General features: G+C 42.1%; 1 protein-coding gene across 1 annotated transcript in view; it reads right to left on the bottom strand.

Annotated features, from left to right (window-relative positions):
• Nucleotides 1-17,765, bottom strand: part of dchs1b (dachsous cadherin-related 1b) — a 185,654-nt gene that overhangs the window by 6,257 nt on the left and 161,632 nt on the right. Inside the window, 8 exon segments of the mRNA XM_036594360.1 lie at nucleotides 163-293; nucleotides 1,915-2,066; nucleotides 2,246-2,457; nucleotides 3,280-3,393; nucleotides 5,525-6,391; nucleotides 8,139-8,348; nucleotides 8,446-8,571; nucleotides 14,321-14,560. Coding sequence (XP_036450253.1) covers nucleotides 163-293; nucleotides 1,915-2,066; nucleotides 2,246-2,457; nucleotides 3,280-3,393; nucleotides 5,525-6,391; nucleotides 8,139-8,348; nucleotides 8,446-8,571; nucleotides 14,321-14,560 — 2,052 coding nt within the window.

Genomic DNA, 17,765 nt, shown 5'->3' with positions numbered 1-17,765 from the left:
CAGCTTCGCATGCCCATAGGAAGTCAGTGAATAAGGAGACTCCAAGCAAGGCAAATGTGGTTATAGTGAGGCTAACGAGAAGTTGTGGGCTGTTATTCCTCAGGGAGAAGAATCTAATGAGTCATTCACAGCAACAATCAAAAGGCACGTTAGCTTACTCACTTTCTGGCACTCTCACTTCTCTCGGCAGGGGGATCGTAGGGCTGTTGTCATTGAGGTCCACGATGATGACAGTCAGGGTGGCTGAACCAGCAAGCTTGGGGCTGCCACGGTCTGTCGCTGTAATCACCAGCCTGATATGAAAAAGATACAGATCAAAGGTCAAGAAATGAGATCACCACAGCCCCCCCCCACCCCCTGATACATAACATCTCTCTTCACTATCAGTTCAAAGTTTTATTTATAGAGCATATTTAAAGCCCATGTCATGGAAAACTAAATTTTAAGTACTTTTCCGATAAAAAAAAGTTTGTAAACATTCAATTTAAAAAAATGTTCTGTTCACTCCTCAGTCCATATATGGAAACTAAGCTGTTAAGAACAGCCTATTTCCAATTAATCATCTTTGTGATGTCACAAAAATGTATAAAAAAAACAGTACTGTGCAGGAGTTTTAGCCAGCTGAGAAAATTACAATTAAAAAACAGCTAACCAGGCAATAGATGCTTATTTGCTCAGAAAACAATTTAATAAATTCAATGGTTTTACGTCATCTTTATCTCATAACAACTGCCCACTATTACTTGTAGTTATCAGCCAGTACCTGGTTTGGATAATCAGTTCCTATTCAAGTTAAATTAAGTGTGCTGGTGACAAAACGTTAGCAAATCTATGCTTCCTGGAGAAATCTGGAATCAAAGCTTGTTTTCAAACAGGCTCACAAGAACTAAACAACAGAGGCCTAAGACTTTTGCCCAGTACTATATATCTGCCTATTCAGTCTACAGAGGTCTGTCCCACCCATTCACATTACAAGGAGTGTTTCAGGCTGGACAGTTCTTTGAACAAGGCACATTTACAGGCAGCCAATCAGAACAGAGATCATTTATGTACATTAATCTTAAAGGCACAGTTACAAAAGAGCCTGTTTAACTCCATGGAATAAAGAGAGGTATTTAAAGCTCATATCATGGAAAAAAATTAAGAACTTTTTTGATAAAAAAACAACATTTGTGCAGTTTGTAAACATTAAATTTAAAAAAATGTTCACTCCCCAGCCCATGTATGGGAGCTAAGCTGTAAAAAACAGCCTATTTCCAATTAAAATACAGTACTGTGCAGGAGTTTTAGCCAGCTGGGAGAATTACAGTTAAAAAGCATTTGGATTACAGGCAGCCAATCAAAACAGAGATCATTTATATACATTAATCTTAAAGGCACGGTTACAAAACAGCCTGTTTAGCTCCATGAAATAAAGAGAGGTTGGAAAAGGGTCATAGAAAAACACATTAAGACAAAAAAAGGCGTAAGTGGACCACGGGTGGGGTCATACAAAAAAATGTATATGAAGTGCTGTACAAAAAAAGTATATAAAAATAAGCATAGAGCCAATGTCAGTTTTAATCCACATCCCTTTCCTCCTGCTCTGTCTAAAGAGAGAAAAGTTGAGAAAAAGTGTGTTTTATTTTCAAAAGGGACAAAGGATCATATTCACAATGCACCTCAAATCACCAGCATAACCAAATATGTGGGAAATGAAAACCTCACAGCATGATAGAGATCGGGGGAGCACGTCTGAAATGAAACACATGGCGAAGACTGCAAGGTCCTGAACACATCACAAGCAGGCTGATAACGGCGTGTAAGGGGAGGACGAGTACATTCCACAGAGCTCAAGGAAATAAAAAACCTGCAGAGCTTCGGCTTTACTCGCCTGCCAAACACGGCGCACATGCACAAAAAAGCAGCACTCACTTGGTCTGCATCCAGATCTCCCGGTCCATGATGGCCGCTGTGGTGATGCTGCCGGTCAGAGGGTCGATCTTAAACAAGCCGCTGCGGCTGGAGGACTGGATGGAGTAGGTGACCTGACCGTTAGGGCCTTGATCCACGTCCTCAGCTACAACCTGATGACAGACAGCATATTAAGGTTGATTCGGTGCAAGACAGCAATAGTATCGTCACGCCAACCTGAGACACATTCAAATATGTTCATTTCTAATGCATCGGCTGAATCTGTATTCAAATGCCAGCTTAATTTATTAGATCTTTGTTCATTTGTTTTGAAAGTACAAAGAAGATTAACCTGAATAATAGGAGAGTCATAGCCCTGTGCCTCACGCATGTATGCCACGTAGTTTTGCAGCTGGAAGCGGGGCAGGTTGTCATTGACGTCCTGAAGAATGAGGTTGACAGCCATGAATGAGCTGGAAGTTGCAGTTTCAGCCTTTACCACTAGGCGGAGTCTTGGAGTGTCTTCAAAATCCAGGCCACTGGAGCTCTGAACCCAAATCTCACCTGCGAACAAAAACAGGGATGGCCCAGTTAAACAGCTGTCTACTATTACTACTTTACATATCCCCTGTCTGAGGATATACAGCTTTATTAAAGGGAAATTCTACCGATTACATTTTTTTCTGCATTATTACATTAAGATGCAAACAAAGTACTCAGAGTGGTTTGATGTGAAATGCTGCATTTTAGAGAAACATACAGAGACAGACTTGATCACAGCAGTGGTGATAGGAACCAGATGTCTGGAAAGTTTAATGCCTCTAAAAGCTACATCACAGTTACAAATACATTGCCTGATGCCTAAGACATTGTTTGTTTGTGTTCTGGCTTAAAAGTAAGTCTATTTATGGTATAGTGGTACATGTAGGGTGTTATAAGGCAAAATAGACCCCCCAAAAAACATTTTTTATCAGAATTTTAGGACTACTTTACCTTGCTGGTTGTTCGCTGGTTGTTTTGGAAAGCTATATTAGTGTACACATCATGACCCTGGTTAAAATCATCACCATTACAAAGAAAATAAGTTGCTAAGTTCCTCTAGAATGGAGCGTTTCACATCAAACCACTCTGAATGACTTTGTTTTCACTTCAGTGATTGAATTATGCAGAAATTTTGAAAAATCGATGGAGTTCCCCTGTAAACTTGGCCTACACAAATATATAGTAAAATGTCACAGATTAAGAGTGCTGATCTAAGATACATGCATTCAGTGATATATAAACCTTTTACAAAAATCTGATTAAATGAAGACCCCAGTAGACTCATGGGAGGCCTGGGAGGGCAGCACTGAACTCCACCTGAACTTGAATGCTGTGGAAACTGACCCGTGCTGGAAGTGATGCTGAAGGACTGCTGTCTGTTCCCACTGAAGATGCTGTACGTGATGCCACTGCGGGTGCCGTCCGGGTACTGCGCCTGGGCCTGAGCTACTGCGGTACCTAAGGGAACGAAAGAGCCTGCAGCTCAGCACAGCAATCACATTCACTAGACCTGACAGCCTGAATTCCAATGTGGCGCCTGTGTGCAAAGAGATTTTGCCAGAGAACGACGATGGAGCTTTCAGCATTTAAGCACTGTTAACTGTGTAATGTTTGTGATTTAATGTCTATTTTAAAGGCAAATTGACAAATTAAACTCTCCATCACTCCTCATGACAAATTAAAAACAAAATCTATTGCACAATAACAAGTCACATACATACATACATACATACATACATACATACATCATCTAAACCGCTTATCCTTCTGGGTCACGGTGGGGTGCTGGAGCCTATCCCAGCTGTCATTGGGCGGAAGGCAGGATACACCCTGGACAGGTCGCCAGTCCATCGCAGGGCAGACAGACAGACATACACATTCACACACTCACACCTAGGGGCAATTCAGCATTTCCAACTGGCCTGACTGCATGTCTTTGGACCATGGGAGGAAACCGGAGTACCCGGAGGAAACCCACGTGGACTATTTTAAATAGTTGCGAAAATTAAAAACATTGAATAATATATATTTTTGATATGCAAATTAGCTTCTCTCAAATATTGAAGAATCACGAGATGTCTGAACTTTATACTCCACCAAAGGACAGTGAAGAACCCACATCTTACGCTTTGGGCAGAGTTTCTTACCTATCTAGCTCGAATAAGAAAGCACAGAAAGACTACTGCGGCTGGCTAAAGGCTACTGCACACTGAATAGAAGCTCAATGCTATGCAGCCCTTGGGTTCCTCATGCTGCGTAGCACAGCTACAGCACATAGGAGGCTTTACAGAAAAGTGCCCAAATTAATTTTACACTATTCTCGTTTAGATTCAATGAAACAAAACTTTCATTCAATTAATTTACTAAATTGTTATCAGCTCAGCAAGAAGGTCCTGGGTTCGATTCCCCGGCTGGGTGTCCAGGATCCTTTCTGTGTGGAGTTTGCATGTTCTCCCTGTGTCTGCATGGGTTTCCTCCGGGTTCTCCGGTTTCCTCCCACAGTCCAAAAACATGCAGTCAGGCCAATTGGACATGCTAAACTGCCCCTAGGTGTGAGTGTGTGTGTGTGAATGTATGTGTCTGTCTGTCTGTCTGCCCTGCGATGGACTGGTGATCTGTCCAGGGTGTATCCAGCTCTCCCCGCAACCCAGAAGGATAAGCGGCTTAGAAGATGTGTGTGTTATCAGCTCATAAACTAGGTTTTTGAGCTGAAAGGTTTGGGGTGAAATATGATGTGACTAGACTAGTAATGTTAGCTGAGGTGAAAACATGCGATTAGAATTTCTCTGTTTATCTTAAAGACTTTAGCGTCTAATAATTATTGTTATTATTATTATTATTATTATTATTATTAATACGTTTTTTGTTTTTTCACTTTATTTGTTTGTCTAATGTACTGTTGTCATGATTTTTGTCTGGCTTTTCCTGTTTTTTTAATCTTACTTGTTTGCCTCATGCACTGTACATCTGTCTGCTATCATAAATAAAAAAAAAGAACTGTCACTACTGAAACAGATATGCTGCAATGTTTTTTTTGTTTTTTTTTTACAAATAACCTTTTTTTTTTATATTTCAATACAAAAACATGTAAAAAAAAAAGACTTTAGTGCCTGTCCTGATGTAAACATCAAGCTACGTCACCTCCTATGTATTTGTGTTCTGAGTCTGGGTTTAATATGGTGAAACAGCATTACCAATGGTAATAGTACAATGCTGAGTGGCATCACTGGTCCTGGTGGTGCTTGCCTGATGTGTCCTGTGTGTGGTAGCCTGAAGAGTCCTATACTTTTTATTTATTTATTTATTTTAGGGGGTGGAGGGGTATTTGTTAGGTAATATCCATTAAATAATACTTTACAAATTCAAATATTAAATTTAACTGAAATGCGCATCCCAAACAATCACAACAGACAGCAAAGCACTCTAACTAAAACTACTGGGCGTCTGTTTATTCAAACTACATCCGCCGAGTTTCTTGGTTACCCGAATTTTAGCTTCCTAAAATTTTCATATTGGTTCGGCCCCAAAACTCACTACTGCAGACTAGACTACAAACTTTACATCACAAATCTTTGCCTATTTCACGAACCTTTGGCTGCGTTCTCCTGGATGCTGACGTCTCTGGTGGTGCGCGAGAAGCGGATGCCCTGGTAGTCCTGTTCCTTCACGTAGATGATGACTACCCCCAAGGAGGACTGGACAGGGTTGCCCTGGTCCATGGCCTCCACGATGAGCGTACGCTGACTCTGGGTCAAGCTGCTCAGCAACTCCGTGGTCCGGATCTCTCCAGTCAGGGAGTTTATGGAGAAGCCTCGCACAGGAACGGCAAAACGATAAAACACGGAGCCATTGGCCCCAAAATCTTTATCTTCTGCTCTCATGGTAGCCACCACGTGGTTGGTGGACACGCTCCTGCTGGACACGTTGATGATGAGGGGATCCTGGATAAAGAAGGGCGCGTTGTCGTTAACGTCCAGGATGGTGACGGTGACCTGGGCCGTGGTGTTACGGGGCGAAGCTGGGGACAGGTCAACAGCGCACACCTGGAAGCTGTAGGAGGCTATTCTCTCTCTGTCCAGTGGAGCAGCTGTGACAATTCTACCTGTGTCAGGATCTACTGTGAAAGCACCTCGAGCTTCGTTGCTCAGGAAGTACAAGATCTGACCATTCTGTCCATCATCAGCATCTTTGGCTGTCACATCCAGCACCGGAGACCCAACAGCTGCATCTTCTGAAACATCTATGGTATAGCTACTACTGCTGAACTTGGGGCTGTTGTCATTGACGTCAAGTACAGTGATTTCCACAGTGGCTGTGCTGCTGAGGGAGGGGCTGCCATGGTCTTGGGCAACCACTTGCAAAGAGTAGCTGTCTCTCTTCTCTCTGTCCAGGGGTCGAGAGGTGGACAAAGCTCCTGAGCTGCTGTCCAGCTGAAAGTCACCATCTGGGTCTCCAGCTTAGGAAAAAAAAGAGGGATCTTAGTGAGGATTTAGGCTGATAAACACTTGACACTTAAAGTACATCAAGCCACTCTTAACCCTTGAGTGGTGTTGATGTGTTTGTTACTCAGTGGTCTGCTGGACCCACCACATTATTGGTTTTTTAATCAATACAGCCATAACAGTTTATGTAAAAACACCACATGTTTAAAATATCATAAGTGGCCAGTGTAGGGTTCTCCTTTAGCAGCTGTAGCCAGTCAGCAGCCTGTCCATGTTGTCCACCCTCACACACACACACGCACATGCTAACAGCAGGCCATGTAGGAGGAGAACAGAGTGAAGGACACAGCACCTCCACACTTTTACTCCCCGCGGGTTCACCCAACACCACATGTGTAATATAAATGTGTGGGGGGTGAACAGAGTGAAGACACTGAAAATGGGTTATTTTATATGTTCTTCACAGAAAATGAGCAAAGGCCAAGAATCTGAGGTTAAAATAATAATAAATCACATCATTTTTTCTTTTGGTTAACATTGAAAATGGGTCCCACAGACCGGAACACCACACAAGGGTTAAAAATGAGCTGCTTTTTGGCTCTCTTAAAAATAAAAGATTGTTTACAGCAACGCCATTTCGGTTTCCTATAGAACCTCTCAATAAATGAAATGTGAAGTGGTTCCAAAGTTTAAAGAACCGTCACCTAATGTAAAAGTTCAATACCAACTACATTCAAGCCAGGAACCATTTAAGAACTTTTAATGGAGAGCGCTCTGACAAATGAAAAAACTTGGACTTCCAATGTACCGAACTTGTTATACATCACCCACGTCAACAGTCAGTTATTGTGCCAGTACAATCTCATTCAAGTAGATCTGCAGGTTTTTGGCCACAGCAATAGCCAAAATGTTTATGCCAAATCCAGATTTTGAACTCAAGGAAGATGCAGTACCCTTGATGTTTCTGTGGACTGTTGCCGGTCAGTCTCTATTCAAACATGACCACTACAAAAGAAAATCCAAGCTGAGGGAAGTACACCAATCAGGCATAACATTATGACCACCTCCTTGTTTCTATGCTCATTGTTCATTTTATCAGCTCCACTTACTATATAGGTGCACTTTGTAGTTCTACAGTTACAGACTGTAGTCCATCTGTTTCTCTGCATACTTTGTTAGCCCCCTTTTACCCTGTTCTTCAGTGGTCAGGACCCCCATGGACCCTCACAGAGCAGGTACTGTTTGGGTGGTGGATCATTCTCAGCACTGCAGTAACACTGACGTGGTGGTGGTGTGTTAGTGTGTGTTGTGCTGGTCTGAGTGGATCAGACACCGCAGTGCTGCTGGAGTTTTTAAACACTGTGTCCACCCACTGTCCACTCTATTAGACACTCCTACCTTGTCAGTCCACCTTGTAGATGTAAAGTCAGAGACGATAGCTCATCTGCTGCTGCATAGTTTATGCTGGTCATCCTCTAGTCATTCATCAGTGGTCACAGGAGGCTGCCCACAGGACGCTGTTGGCTGGATATTTTTGGTTGGTGGACTATTCTCAGTCCAGCAGTGGCACTGAGGTGTTTAACAACTCCAGCAGCACTGCTGTGTCTGATCCACTCAGACCAGCACAACACACACTAACACACCACCACCATGTCAGTGTTACTGCATTCAGTGCTTTACATTCAAAACAGCACACCTTCATGTGGTCTTGTCCTCGACCTTAATCAAAACGTTTGGGCCTCTCTCACTATAAAAACCTACCGGTAATCCTGTACTCCAGTCTGCCACTCTCACCGCTGTCTTGGTCAGTGGCTTTGATGATAAAAAGCTCTACAGGTTCGAGGTTCTCTGGCAGCTCAAGACTGTACTGTAGCCTCCCAAAAACCGGAGCATTGTCATTCTCATCCAGGACTGTGATATGCACCGTGGCTTTGGCAAAGTTAGGGGGCATCCCTCCATCCTTGGCATACACTGCATCACATATAACAAAGAAATCATGTCAGCAATACCCTGATAAGAACACTGCATATGTTGCCTCTTTCCAAAACATAGGAAAACAGTTCATTACCAGTCACAGTATAGTGATCCTGCTGCTCCCTGTCAAGGACCTTGGTGAGTGAAATGACTCCAGTGTCAGGAGAAATGAGGAAGCCTTCCACTGTCACACCTCCATAAGTTACACGCCCGTTAGTACCTGAAACAGAGTTGAAGCAAAGGTCAAAGAACAAGCTGATGATTTAATTCTTGGAGTGTGAACTGTTACTTAAAGCTGGACACCACAATAGCACTTTTCTTTAAACCTTTTGGATGATATTGATACCAGACTGATATTATTATACATGAAAAATGATTAAGCCTTAAAATTAAGCATTTTAATTGAAGTGCCTTATTTAAAATGACCAACTAAAAGTAGCACAGTCTAACTGGTTTAAATAAAGGAATTGTAATTACAGTATAATGCTTTGTTCTGTTTGGCTCAGAAGGGGGAAGTCGGACCTTGGAATTGCATCATTTGAGCTACAAAGTGGGAAAAACTTGATGCCTCTACGAAAGTGAGTGATTTTAAAATTCAGGATGTATTTTCTTTCTCAAAACAGCACCTTTTTGGGAGCTCCTGAGTGGCGCAACCGTCTAAGCGTCGGCCCTCTCATCAGGAGATCGCGAGTTTGATCCCTGGTGATGCTACAGCCGTCCGTAGCCGGGAGTCCTAGACAGCACAATTGGCCTCGCTCTCTCTGGGTGGGTATGATGGCCCCCCCTACTCCCCCCATCACTCAAAGCTATGCTAGTCGTTGGCATAGGTTGGCGCTTTCCTCCAAGTGTGTTAGATTGTCCAGTGACGTTGCATGAGCAGTTCAAAAAGATGTGGTGGCGCTTCACAGGTCTCAGAGGAAGCCTCTGCTGGCCTTCACGCTCCTAGCATTGGTAGTATTGTGTGATTGGGGGAGTCCTAACTAGTGGGTGGAATTGGGGACGACAAAATTGGGGAAAAGAACAGCACCTTATAGATTTACTCACATCATTTAGAAGTAGTAATTCTTTATTATTATTGACTGCTTGAGCACCCATGTTGATCTGACGTCATACGATGGGCTCAGAGTTGAGAATTCCCAGCTGAACGTCATTTTCTTTGATTTTTTTCGAGTCGGAAGTGGGGAACTCCAGGTTACAAGCTTAGTCGAATGCAGCATAATACTTAGCTACTGAGCTCAGCTCAGTGGGCCTCATTGTCCAATATCTTCCTAGGTTTTTTCTTACATTTGTTCTTGAGAAAGGTCCTAAGAAAAAGTCTACGTCAGATTCACGACGTGTTCTTCAAGCGCAGAACCGTTCTCACCTCTGTGATATTCAATGCATCTTTTTTTGTGATATCGGCCCGATACAGATATTGATAGTTCTGTCTAAACTACACTTGTCTGATGAACAGAGGTGTAAAAATGAATGCCAATGAATGACTTCTTGAACTGTGATCCTGCAAAGAACCAGAATTGCTATGTAAGTTAATTTTCCAATTAACAGAGATATAAAAACATTCCAAATCTGATTTAAGGACAAGGCAACCTTATTAACGGGCAAACGTGCTGTTTTAGCCTTTGGCACTTTTTCTCCACTGTGGGCTGTAGCTGGCACGCGGCTGCCAGATTGCGTGCAGAGTGAACTGGATTTGGCAGCAGCACCTGTTTACTCCGGTAATGACTCCTGGAGACAGTCTTTACAGCTGCTCTGTTTCATGCCCTTACACTCAGCCGGGGAGAGAGAGAAGGATCCCCACAATCTTCTCCATATGAGCGATTAAAAACCTTTGCTTCTGGTTTGCAACAAGGCACAGCACTGAATTGTTTGTTCTAATGGCACGTAACTGTGAAAAACAAGACATAAAATGTGCGTGCCTAACTCTTAGACACAATACACTCTCAAAAACGAGGTGCCAAATCAAATTTCTGAAGTAAAACTGTTGCTGACTATGTAAAATGTTTATAGCAGAAGTACAACCCCATTCCCAAAAAAGTTGAGACGCTGTGCAGAATGCAAACAAAAAAAGGATGCAATGATATGCAAATCATGTGAACCATATTTTTAAAGGAAAATAGTACAAAGACAACAAATCAAATGTTGAAACTAAGAAATTTTATTGTTTTTTGAAAAATAAATGCCCATTTTGAATTTGATGCCAACAACACATTCCAAAAAAGTTGGGACGGGGGCCTGTTTACCACTGTGTTTCATCACCTCTACTTTTATCAGCACTCTGTAAGTGTTTGGGAACTGAGGAGACACTGCTGTAGTTTAGAAAGTGAAATGTTTTCCTGTTCTTGCTTAACATAGGATTTCAGCTGCTTAACATTTCGGAGTCTCCTTTGCCCTATTTTTCATTTCATAATGCACCAAATGTTTTCAGTGGTGACAGATCTGGACTGCAGGCAGGTCAGTTTAGCACCTTAACTCTTTTAATACAGAGCAATGTATTAAAAGAGCAATACATGCAGAATGTGGTTTGTCATTGTCTTGCTGAAATAATCAAGGCCTTCCCTGAAAAAGACGTCGTCTGGATGGCAGCATATGTTGCCAAAACATGTATATTTCGTTCAGCATTAATGGTGCCTTCACAGATGTGCACGTCACCCACACCATGTGCACTAATGCACTTTTTTTTTTACATTACACAACTTTACCAGCCCTTTGTTGCCCCCGTCCCAACTTTTTTGGAACGTGTTTCTGGCATCAAATTCAAAATGGGCATATATATTTAAAAAAAAACAAACATTTCTCAGTTTCAACATTTGATATGTTGTCTTTGTACTATTTTGAATTAAACATAGGGTTTAATTTATTTGCACATCATTGCATTGTGTTTTTATTTGAGTCCCAACTTTTCTAGAAATGGGGTTGTAGAAGGAAATGCATGAGAGGACAGGCTGATAACTGCTCTGCCAGTGGTGGGATTTTCAAAATGTTTTAAATACAAATGAGCTTGAGTTTTGCTGGTTTGCAACAGTTCAATATGTTATTTTGCACAACAGCCATTAAATGCAGTTTTCGCCTCTTTCGGAGGTCCCTGAGTTGAACGATGCATTTTTACTTCAGTAACGTTAACAGAATATATTGTGGCGTCCCGCTACCGGCTCGCATGGCCATGCAGAGCGGCCACGTGCACAGGCTGCTGGGAGGTGCCGGTGCCAAAAGGAGAGACTTTAAATAAGTTGTTGGGGGGGTTACTGGTGCTGGAATGTTGTTTGTACTTGTTGTTGTTGTCTCTCTCTCGCTCTCTCTCTCTCTTCTGAGCGACGTTGCCTGAGTCGCCACATGGGAGCCACCAGAGCTGCTAGAGTCACCAGAGCTCGATCTCCGTTGGCTGATCTGCACCGTTTTGACCACCATGGAGCTTCACTCTGTACAAAGCTGTGCAAACCTCACCTGCATGAACTGACCGTCCTGATGATGCTACTGCTGCATGAACTCAAACTATCTAATTAACCATTGTTCCACCTGTTTTTCCTGTTTTTGTATGCTGTTTGCTATCCAGTGTCAACCAGAGGAGGATGGGTTCCCCTTTTGAGTCTTGGTTCCCCTCAAGGTTTCTTCCTGTTGCCCTTAGGGAGTTTTTCCTTGCCACTGTCGCCATTGGCGACGCCCGAATTTTTCTGTAAAGCTGCTTTGTGAAAACACCTGTTGTAAAAAGTGCTATATAAATAAACTTTGACTTGTCTTGACTTGATATGCTAGGCTGTGGGTTGGTGGCAGTGGATCTGGAGTGGACTGGAGTTGGACTACTGGACCATGGACTATTGATGACCTGCCCCATTTTCCTGGCTGTTCAGGAGCACCGAGTGGTGGTTCTCCCCTGCTGCTGTGCTCAATAAAAGAGCATTCGCTTGACGCCCTATGGCTTCGTTCACACAGCAGGTAAAAGTGGCCCAAATTTGATTTTCTCACCAAATCAGATTTTTTTTGTTTGGCTGCTCACAATATCTTTTAAATGTGATCTGTATGTGACATCAGTCTGAACAGATCAGCTCCTAAACTGACCCACATGCACAAAAGAACAATGCTTCACATAAACAATCATGACTGCCAACGAACGCAAGTCACTCCTGGAGGGTTCAGTTTCATCTTCACCAGCATCACAGGAGTGCTTTCAGACTTTTCCCTTACGCTGCAGCCACGTTCTCCTACGGCCACATTTAGTCACTTTTTTCTACAATTTTTTGAACACAGAGCGGGTGCGATACGTTTCTTCTGATTTTTTGGTACAGAAACATCAGACTAAATGTTTATGAGGTCTCAGCAGATCAAAATGATGATGAAAGTCGAACTGAATTGACATAAAAGTCGCATGAATTCCAATCTGACTCTTCAGACTGAGTCGCACTGCCGCATATTGGATCGGATTTTGGTACCACATATGAAAGTGTCCCAAATCGGAATAGAGAATGTCAGATTTAACGTGTTTTTGCTGTTCACATCTGTGTCACATATGAAGAAAAAGATCTGATTTAGGCCACTTTCACCTGCTGTGTGAACAGAGCCTTTGTTTCCCGAGTCTTATTCTTCACTGACGCCACATATTTTATTGGAAATATGTACAATTTACAAAACCGAAAGCCAACTGGATTATCATCTTTGTCGGTGACCAAGCAAGTCATTTTTTACTGAGCTTAAATGCTTTTTTTTATTGTGTCAGTTGTACAAGATCTTCTGCTGTGAAGAATGCTGCAGCTGTGCTTTCTGTTTGGTCTCAGTATGGCTGTCCTTGTGGAAAGGTGTGGACTGATTCTGACCCCTCCCCTCCTTCACCTCTCAGTGCTCGATAACAGCTTACAACATTTCACACTCAGAGAGCCAAGAGTGTCCTATTTAATCAGATAACTGAGTTATGGGGAAAGCTCTTTTATTCGATTATACAAAAGAAAAATATCCAAGTTGATTTCCATTTCGCTGTCAGAACGGCCAATAGGGAGCCAATAGGAAGAGGTTAAAAGAGGCATTTTCCTTGCAAAATCTGCAAAACTGAAGGAACAGTTGACAGAGGTACTAAGCTGGGCGTAATTTCAAAGCCCATGCATTTTATCCTCCTGTTGTTAAACCACCTTCGGGCCAAAAAAGTACTTTTAACCAGTGGTTTTCAATTCTGTCCTCAGGAACCACCTACATTTTTGCCATTCTACATTTTTGTTCTATCCCAACTCCCAACACATAGGGCTAGAGCAAAAATATGGGCCACCTGGGGGTCCCTGTGGAGCATTGTGAAGCATTATTTGTGCAAAACCTACTTATCATACCAAGCGTGGTACTTTGATGAATATGAAGCTCTGGCTAAATGTATTCAAGGTATCAGTGAAAAGCTCCTCTATATTCCTAAACATGCTCCAATTATTTGTCTTACTTCCTTAACTCTTGTGTGGTGTTCAGGTCTGTGAACTTTTGTTTACCACAAGAAAAAATGATGTGATTTATTATTATTTTAACCTCAGATTTTTGTCCTTTGCTCATTTTCTGTGAAGAACATATAAAATAACCCATTTTCAGTGTCTTCACTCTGTTCACCCCCCACACATTTATATTACACATGTGGTGCTGGGTGAACCTGCGGGGAGTAAAAGTGTGGAGGTGCTGTGTCCTTCACTCTGTTCTCCTCCTACATGGCCTGCTGTTAGTGTGTGTTGTGTGTGTGTGTGTGTATGTTTGTGTTTGAGGGTGGACAACATGGACAGGCTGCTGACTGGCTACAGCTGCTAAAGGAGAACCCTACGCTGGACACTTGTGATATTTTAAACATCTGGTATTTTTACATAAACTGTTACGGCTGTATTGAACAGTAATGTGGTGGGTCCACCAGACCACTGAGTAACAAACACATCAACACCACACAAGGGCTGATTGAAAAGTAACAGTGTAAAGACGTACATAAACCTTTGATGAGCAAACGCTATGGATCGTCTCACCTTGATCTCTGTCAGCGGCAGATACGGTGAGTACAGCGGTTCCGGCCGGCTGGTTCTCTCTGACGTTGACCTCATACTCGCTCTTCTCAAACCAGGGAGCCTCATCATTCACGTCAATGACCTGCACCGACAGCACCTGAGTGGTGGAGTGCTGCGGTGTCCCATGATCCTCAGCGACGATAGTGAGATTATAGCTGTCCTGCTCCTCACGGTCCACAGCTTTGAGGATGGAGAGAGAACCTGACGCAGAGCAGAAGGGAAGAAAGCTTGAAGGAACATGCAAAAAAAAAAAATCCATGGCATCTTTATAGAAATTAAAAATAAAACTTTACTGCATTACATCAATGGAGAGCAGGTTAAAAGGCGATTTTATAAAATAGATGTTCTAAAATCTTGCTAGCTTATTCATGTTCAAAACTGCAGTAAAATACTCCATATACACACATATGACCACACACATCAGTTGAATTCTGCATTATGTGGCTTTAAGTTAACCTTGAACTGTTATATTGCTTAGCAACCACAGCCTAATGCTTACTAAGTTTGCAGAAAAACTGTTCATTGTTATTATTATTATTACAATAAATATTACAATAAATAACTATTTACTGAATATTGGTGTATAATTGCTGAACAACACCCCTTAACCATGGTAAAATCACTGTACTACACAGCCTACTGGGGCTTATTGCTTTGACAATTTGTCCATAGCCATGACTTTTAGTTTCAAGTGCCATATACTGTGTTTTTTGACTTAGAGACAGTAAATCACATTTTACAAATTACCATAAAGTCATGGCCATATAGCTGGTTTCCCTCTGTGAATAGCTACACAGCAAAGTTTTGTTCATTATATAGTTCACAGTTGTACTGTGTCTTAGACCTAAATGGATCCGCGGATGAGAGGGTTGAGAGAAGTTTTGTGGATATATTTACACAAAAGATTTGGGTGACTACTGACTTCTAGTACCCATTAGCAATGTTAGGCTCATAGCACTAAACTAATGTTAGCTCCAGCACTAAACTAAAAAAGCAAAATCCGGACATCATACATGCCCGGGCTGACCGACTACATCTGGGGAAAGTGGAAAACTGTGCAAATTACATTTTTCCGAAGCATTCCTTGAAACACTCAGTTCCCGTTCTTCAGTAAACATGGATTTTAAGTTGTTTCAAAGAGTTCTGTATGAAGAAATTATTCGGTTGTTATTCTAAAACTTATTAGGCTGCTAAATCATTGCTAAAATCAAAAGAAGGTAAAACCCCAAATTTCGTAAGCTATTACAGGCCGGGATCAGCGTGTTTTCTTACTTTCTCTGCCTGGGAACTGCATTATTTACATGCCTTCGGCAGCTGAACAGACACAATTATCTTCCCTCCACCACAAAGTAAAAGAAGTGATAAAGCAGTGGCTTTTCCCCTCACTCACACAGCCGGGGTAGAAATATTTCCCACTCTTCTCACTCACGAACCACATGCACTGCACACGCTATGGCAGGAGCCAAAAGACTCAAAGGCTTGAGTTGCTTAGATTTCCAGGATTCTATTACTACTGAAAAAGTCAACCGCAGGATCCTCAAGTAGAAGCCAGAGTTTTATTGCCCAATTGACTCCCCATTCTGCTTTCCTCCTTGATAATGCCTCTGAGTTCCGCTACAATCACAGAGAAAGTGCTTTTTTGCTGAGGGGATAGAGGATCCAACGTTTCACTGTCATCAGCAAGAAGGTTTTGGGGTCTCCCAGTGTAAAACACACTCAGGGGGATTGACATGACAGCCTGCCCGCCGGCCCGTCTGCCCTATATTGCCGAGCGTTTGCGTGAGGCCTCATTTTATTAATAATTCACGAAGCACACTTCAGCCCTAAACACATCAGCGGCTGGTGAAGTAAGCTTCCACTCTAAAGTTCGAAAACTCTGCTTTTGCGCTTAAGGCCAGCACGAGACAACCGCCAGACCACCTCCTCTTCCTCATCCAGTCAAAACGCCGTTAAGCTTTAATCCCCCAAGTCTGGTCAATATCAGTTCATTACTGCTCACCAAGACGTAAACTTATGCCTAATCCCACCCTGGGTTGCGCCACTGCAGCGATACATATAACATGCCTGATTTAAAACAGAAATGAAATATCAGCCCATATTAATTCCTAAACCGTTTTGACATTAATGGAAGAAAAACGCCTTCCAGCTGGCAGCTCTATTAGGTGTCTCTGCCTTTCTAATCCTATTCAGAGTAAGCACTGAGTGGGGACTATATTATGAGCCTTTGATGATGGAGAAATTTCAAACTAATGTATACATGCACATCAAATCAAAAGGGTGCGGTAAACCTAACCAAAATAAAACAGCTCTCCCATTTATAAACCCTTAGAGAAACCCTCTCGCCTCCTGCTGAATGACTTTTGGGACTTTGGCTTTGAACAAAATGAACATAAAGCTGTGGTGGGAAATGGGGAAAAGTTGGGAAAATGGCTGTCCCCAGGAAAGGACTTCCTGACACAACCAAACGTCCTGATTTTCAGTCGATAATAAATAACTAACACAGTCGTGGAAAACATTGCACAAGCTGTCAATTCACTATATATGTTACCGAGAATGTCTTCGTTACATTTAATAGCATTGGTTATAATTCAGCATGGCGATGTCTCACACACTTATATATTTTCATTTATATCATATTTAAAGTTTGTTTACAGAACTCCTGCTTCTTTAGAAACTAGATATTTTTCCAAATTTTTCCCCGTGTTACAGCTGCCTGGTACTTTAGTTTACAGCATGTTGCACAACTGATTCACGTCAATGTTTAGTGAAAAGAGAATGCCACTTCCCAAGTCCCAAGAAACGAAGTGTAGACTATTAAAAATGTATGACACTAAAGTTGAGTCTTGAGAAGTTTGAATGGAAAAAATAAGATAGTGATTTAATAAAATACAGCTTCGAAAACACTGATCAGGCGTATCAGTGAACTGTCTGGGTGTGGTCCTCATATACTCCTAATGAGCGTGCTCAGTTTACGGCTCCTTGCCTGTTATGTCACTGAAGCTAAACTAAACACAACAGTGTGAGTAGGAGAGAAATTAGTAAATGGATTCTACATACACAGGAGAAATGAGTGAAACTGGATCTACACATACAAGAGAAAAGAGTTAGACTGGTTCTACATGTACAGGAGAAACGAGTTAGACTGGTTCTACATATACAGGAGAAATGAGTTAGATTGGATCTACATATACAAGAGAAATGAGTTAGACTGGTTCTACATATACAGGAGACATGAGTTAGACTGGTTCTACATGTACAAGAGAAATGAGTTAGACTGGTTCTACATGTACAAGAGAAATGAGTTAGACTGGTTCTACATGTACAGGAGAACTGAGTTAGACTGGTTCTACATGTACAAGAGAAATGAGTTAGACTGGATCTACATATACAGGAGAAATGAGTTAGA

The sequence above is a fragment of the Colossoma macropomum genome, unplaced genomic scaffold (assembly GCF_904425465.1).
Source record: "Colossoma macropomum unplaced genomic scaffold, Colossoma_macropomum, whole genome shotgun sequence".
NCBI classification, from domain to species: Eukaryota; Metazoa; Chordata; class Actinopteri; order Characiformes; family Serrasalmidae; genus Colossoma; species Colossoma macropomum.
This window is presented reverse-complemented; position numbering and strand designations above follow the sequence as displayed.